The sequence below is a fragment of the Trachymyrmex septentrionalis genome, unplaced genomic scaffold (assembly GCF_001594115.1).
Source record: "Trachymyrmex septentrionalis isolate Tsep2-gDNA-1 unplaced genomic scaffold, Tsep1.0 scaffold242, whole genome shotgun sequence".
In the NCBI taxonomy this organism is placed as follows: Eukaryota; Metazoa; Arthropoda; class Insecta; order Hymenoptera; family Formicidae; genus Trachymyrmex; species Trachymyrmex septentrionalis.
The window spans coordinates 61,211-66,714 of record NW_017305400.1 but is presented as its reverse complement, the minus strand read 5'-3'; the positions used below and the strand labels follow the sequence as shown (position 1 = coordinate 66,714).

Genomic DNA, 5,504 nt, shown 5'->3' with positions numbered 1-5,504 from the left:
AACCGTAAGCCATGACACCGATTCCCTCGCTTCGACCTTGTCATTCAAACTGTTCTGTGTTATGTGTCTATTTCTATTCAAGTTTTTTATTCGTAGGTTGATTGTGTCAAATATAAATGATAATGGGTAGTCATTGTCTAATAAAATGTTAATGATAAGTGTCAAATTCTGTGTGTGAAATCGAACGTCTGAGAGTAAAATTGTTCTGTCAACCAGCGAAAAAACCGTCCCTCTTTTCTGTGCAATGAGGTGGTTAGAATAGAAATTTAAAAACCTCCCTGAAAAGGTCGGTTTACGGTACCAATCAACTCCAAACCCGTTTCCAATGATAGATATAGTAACATCCAGGAAACTGATTTCATCACCCCCAAATTCTGAAGTGAATCGTGGATGGAAAGAGTTAAATTGTTTTACTATTGAGTCAATTTTTGATTGCTCAACCGCAGTGCAAATATCATCCACATATCTAAAATAAAATGTCACATCCAAGTTCAACGACATCAAGGACACCGTCTCAAGTCTCCTCATCACCAAGTCCGCTATTATAGGTGATAAGGGGGACCCCATGGGAGTGCCGTACCTCTGTTTATAAAAATTGTTGTTAAACGAAAAAAATGTGGAATCAAGAATAAACCTTATTGCCCCCACAAACTCCTCTCTAGGGAGAGGGCAGTCTCCGGAAACATACATCCAATGTTCATTAATACAGTCTATGGCTATATCCACCGGAACATTCGTGAACAGAGATTTTTACGTCCAGTGAGATTAATTTGTATTGGTCTGTAGTGTGTAATCTTTTTAGTTTCTCAACTAGTTCGAAACTATTTTTTATATAACTCTTTGCTTTAGGAATGGATTTAACTAATATGTTGTGTAAGAATATCGCCAGTGGATAAAGCGGACTGTCCAACGAAGAGACAATGACCCTCAAAGGGCAACAAGGTTTATGTATTTTCGGCACACCATAAGCTCTCGGAAGTGATCCGTCACTACAATATAACGTCTTGTATTTTGCTTCGTTAATATACTTCTTCGTCTTCCATCTGGTGAGCATGGACCTTAATGCTGTCGTGATTTTCCTGGTGGGATCTTTATTGATATGAGAGTATGTGTCCTTGTCATTCAGCAGAGTGATCATCTTATCCATGTAGACCTCTCTGTCTAAAGCGACTGTGACATTGCCTTTATCTGCGTGTGTGAAAAGGACATTGGTATGTTCTGATAAAAAGGCGCGTGTCTTCGATTCCATTCTTAACAATAGTTTATCAATCGGAGATGTTGTGATTGGAGAGGAAATGATACTGTTAAGAATTGGAATGGAGTGGTTAGTGATCGCGATCCTATAGTATTTTCGATCGGCATGCGATGCACGCCGGTCTCAACACTCTTAATGCAATCGAAAATAATCTTATGTTTATCGTTTAGTGGAAGAGCGAAATTCTCACCTAGTTGTAGGAAACATTATGTCTATTGGAATGGACACAGAGGATAGGTTGAGGAACCACCCGTTTCGGACAGTGGTCAGGGACGAAGATCTGTGTGAGGTGAAGGAACTGGGATGTATAGATATCAAGTTACTAGGAGATAACGTAAGCGAAGGCTTGTTGACATTCAATGTGTCCTTGTGCACGGATGTTGGGCCAGCACGCATGCCTGTATCGTATTTATATAAAATAGGTTTGATTCTGGTTATAGTCTGTGCTTCCTTTTTATCAGAAAGCCATAAAAGTTTGTGATCTAATCTCTCTCTTTCTTTTCGGAAAAGCACATTACAGGATTTTTCCTGTTTATACAGAAACTTATCGAGAATCTTTGTAGGAAGACTCACCCGAACTGTGAATATTCTGAATATGCGAACATTTGCGACAATTGATTTTATTCTGTTATTATTTTTTTCGTTATACTAATGTCTGAAGAGGACTCAAACCGGTAGCCGAAACTTGTAATTTATTAGTTTATAGTCTAATTTTTGCGTGATGTTTCATAGCTGTTAATATAATATATAATTTTATGAAAATTTAAAAAATGTGGTTGACTTCTGTTTCGGGTCGGGTGACGATTATCAATAAGATCGTAAACCCGTGAGCATGAAACGAGATAAATGCGGGTTCAGGATCGGGACGCCAACACGAGGTGCAACAATGGCCGATTAATAAATTGGGTGCTACACAGTTTAATAGTTCACAATCGTTCACAATAAGTTCGATACAGGCTCGATCGTTACGCCGCCGGTTCGCGACGGGATGGTGGGTGTGCGCGTCACAAAACGTAACAAGTCGAGAGTTATTCGCAAATTCGACGGAGGTTGCGGGCAGAATATTAGCGCTTTGGTGTCTAGGGTACCACTGCCCCACGCCCCGGCGGAAGTCCGCGTATCGCAATTCTGGCGGATATCGATACGCGCGCCGCGTTTCAGTTTCAAGCTTTCTAGCGAAGTTAAATTACACACCGGTACTGGAGTTACCGATGTAGCATCACTGATATTAGTTCGCATGGTAATACATATGCGAACACTTCTTATATTTGTTGTATTAAACAATACTCGCTCCTTGGTACCGCCATTACCACAATGGTCAGGAGTGCGTTCCTCCTTCGCTTACGCTCATCACGCCATCTCACACAGCGCCGCTAGAAAAGTAAAGAAAATGCTATAGCAGCTTCTTACATCTATTGTTAACGACTACACTACATCGTCAAACTCACTTTTCGAGGCAACAAAGAAGATATTGAACGCTGTGTGAGAACACAGATAAAAAAATTTGTCATTTTTGGAAACATACTTTAATATATTGTTTTTAAAAATAATTGAATTAAAATTGTTAATATAATTATAATAAATGAAGGATTATGATTTTAATAATATATTTTTTCATGTAATATAATTCATTTATCAATATATTATAATATCTCCTTTATCAATAAATAAAATCTTTGTATCTCAAATTCTCGACTATTTCACATTTCAAATATTCCAACATTTCAGGTTTAAAAAACGTAGATTTTTATTATTTTTTATTTAAATAAAAATATCTCCGGCACAGAGTACAGATAAAATTTATTCTCCAAAAACGAGTAAATCACCACGCCGATTACGATAACAGCACGAATTTGTTCATTCCTGTTTTACTTGCCCTTTCTTCCTAGTGAAAGCAATAGTCTCTAGAAAATTCTCACAAAAGTCCTCATAATAAATAATAAGAAAAAAACCCTTTCACTAAAACGTCAGTACGCCGGAGACATTGACCTGCTAAGGCAGAAAATGACCTACAGAACAAAATTGTGTGCTATTCCACTGACCTTTTCTCCTCCCCCCGTAACGAACAAATTTCTCAGTCCCAATTTTCCTCGATTTTCCCATTTATCATTCTGTCACGGCATTTATCTCTGTCGCCTCACCCTTCTCCAGTCACCGCGTGAGTGACTACGGATAGAGTCAATCAGTGTGTGGACAGCCGTAGACTAAGCCCTCGCCGCCGGAGGTGGAGTAGTGAGGGTTTGTTTTGACGGCTCACGATTGTCCATATACTACTTATATTACAGCCTTTTTATAAAATTTAATTCATTTTTCAACATAGTCTTTTTTTAAACAGTTACAGACACTTATCAAACTACCCATGTATGTAATACAATATATAATTAATTGACTTTTTACAATTCATTCAAATTCACACTTCAGAAATGTTATTATAACAATTAATAAAAATAGCATTTGAAACTAGTTTTGTTCCATCAAATATTAATTTTACAACACCAAGGAAAGATATAGATGTTTTGATAAAAGTTGTGTTTCTGTAGTCCTAAATGGAGGAAAGGGGGAGTGGGATGAAAGTCGCTTTGCGTGGAAGTCGCGCGCCCCTAAACAGAAGAAGAAGGATGATTGTTTATATTCTTTAAGAAATTAGTACGACATATACAAATTAAATTTTCGTAATATATCTCTTATGCCAATATTATTCTCTGCATATTATAGAACTTCAATTTATTGTATCTCTTAAATCAATGCTGTCCCGCATTTAATTCTTGTAGAGAATCACTCAGGACACTCTCCCCTACACATAGATATCTAAAAGACATCGAAATCAGTGAGATGTCACCTAAAATAAATATTTACCAAAGAAATGATTGAATCTACTGAATCTATTATTTATGTAAGGAAATGGCAATAACAAATGTTTTGTAACTAGTCAAGCTGTCAAAGCGTTTTTGGATGCCAAAAATTTGCAACGGCAAATATGATTTCGTACTGCTTGGATCTGAAAGGACCATCTTATACCATCGATACAGCATGCAGTTCTAGCCTTCATGCTATGGCTGTTGGATATGATTATATCAAATCAGGAAAATGCGAAGACGCAATAATTGGAACAGCACAATTATGTCTTTTTTCCACAATAAACCTGCTCTGCGCTCGACTTGGTATTATAAATATTTATATTTTGTATTTTTATTAAAATTTGATAGCCGTATAATACAATAGGCATGACATTTATAGAATCACGTCCTCATTTATATAAAATAAATTCAAAAAAATCATTTACAAAAACTATAATATATAATTTCAATAAAAACATTTTTAACACCACATTTAAAAACTGAAAAATACCATATTAAAAAATACCATGAAAATGATCATTTTAATTTAAACATAATCCATTATACACATATGCCTACTATACTTCATAGGTGTTTTGTCACCCAATGGTTATTGCAGTCCATTAGATATCGCTGCTAACGGTTTTGCACGAAGCGAAACGATTGCAGCAGTATACCTTCAAAAAGCGAAAAATGCTAAGAGGATTTATGCCATATGTCCGCATATTAAACTAAATAACGATGGTTACAAAGAAGAAGGAATAACACATCCTTCATCACAAATGCTATGTACCTTACTAAAGGAATTTTACGAAGAATGCAAAATACCAACATCTTGTTTGGATTATATCGAAGCACATGCTACCGGCACCAAAGCTGGTGATCCACAGGAAGTTAAAGCTATCTATAACAGTTTGTGTAAAAATAGAGAAACTCCATTAATGATCGGTTCCGTGAAATCTAATCTCGGGCATTCTGAAGCTGCAAGTGGTTTTAATCAGATCGCTAAGGTAAAATAAATAATTTCCAGTTTTATCTATTATTATAAAGTTTACTTTTATTTGATATAATTTGATTATTTGATAAATTAATAATTTTTCTATATTACTGTCTTTTTAGCAAAATTTGATTTATTTTTCAATATAGTCTTCTTTTAAAAAGTCTGCACTGATTTTTTTTCTCGAACTGTCCATGTACATAATGTATGATTAATCGGCATTTTACAAATTAATTTAAATTGACACTTCAAAACTGTCATTATAACTATTAGGTAATAATAGGATTCGAAACTGGTTTTGTTCCACCAAATATCAATTATACATCGCCAAGGAAAGATATAGATGCCTTATTAAATGGGAGCGTTCGTGTCATCCAAGAACAAATGCCACTCAAAAACGGTTATGTAGCAATTA

At 35.7% G+C, this 5,504-nt stretch overlaps 1 protein-coding gene across 1 annotated transcript in view; it reads left to right on the top strand.

The window, feature by feature from the left end:
• Positions 1 to 5,504, top strand: part of LOC108748804 (fatty acid synthase-like) — a 32,342-nt gene that overhangs the window by 11,963 nt on the left and 14,875 nt on the right. Inside the window, exons 4-6 of the mRNA XM_018487165.1 lie at positions 4,185 to 4,416; positions 4,684 to 5,102; positions 5,363 to 5,489. Of these exons, the coding sequence (XP_018342667.1) occupies positions 4,185 to 4,416; positions 4,684 to 5,102; positions 5,363 to 5,489 (778 nt within the window). The remainder of the gene's footprint in view (positions 1 to 4,184; positions 4,417 to 4,683; positions 5,103 to 5,362; positions 5,490 to 5,504) is intronic.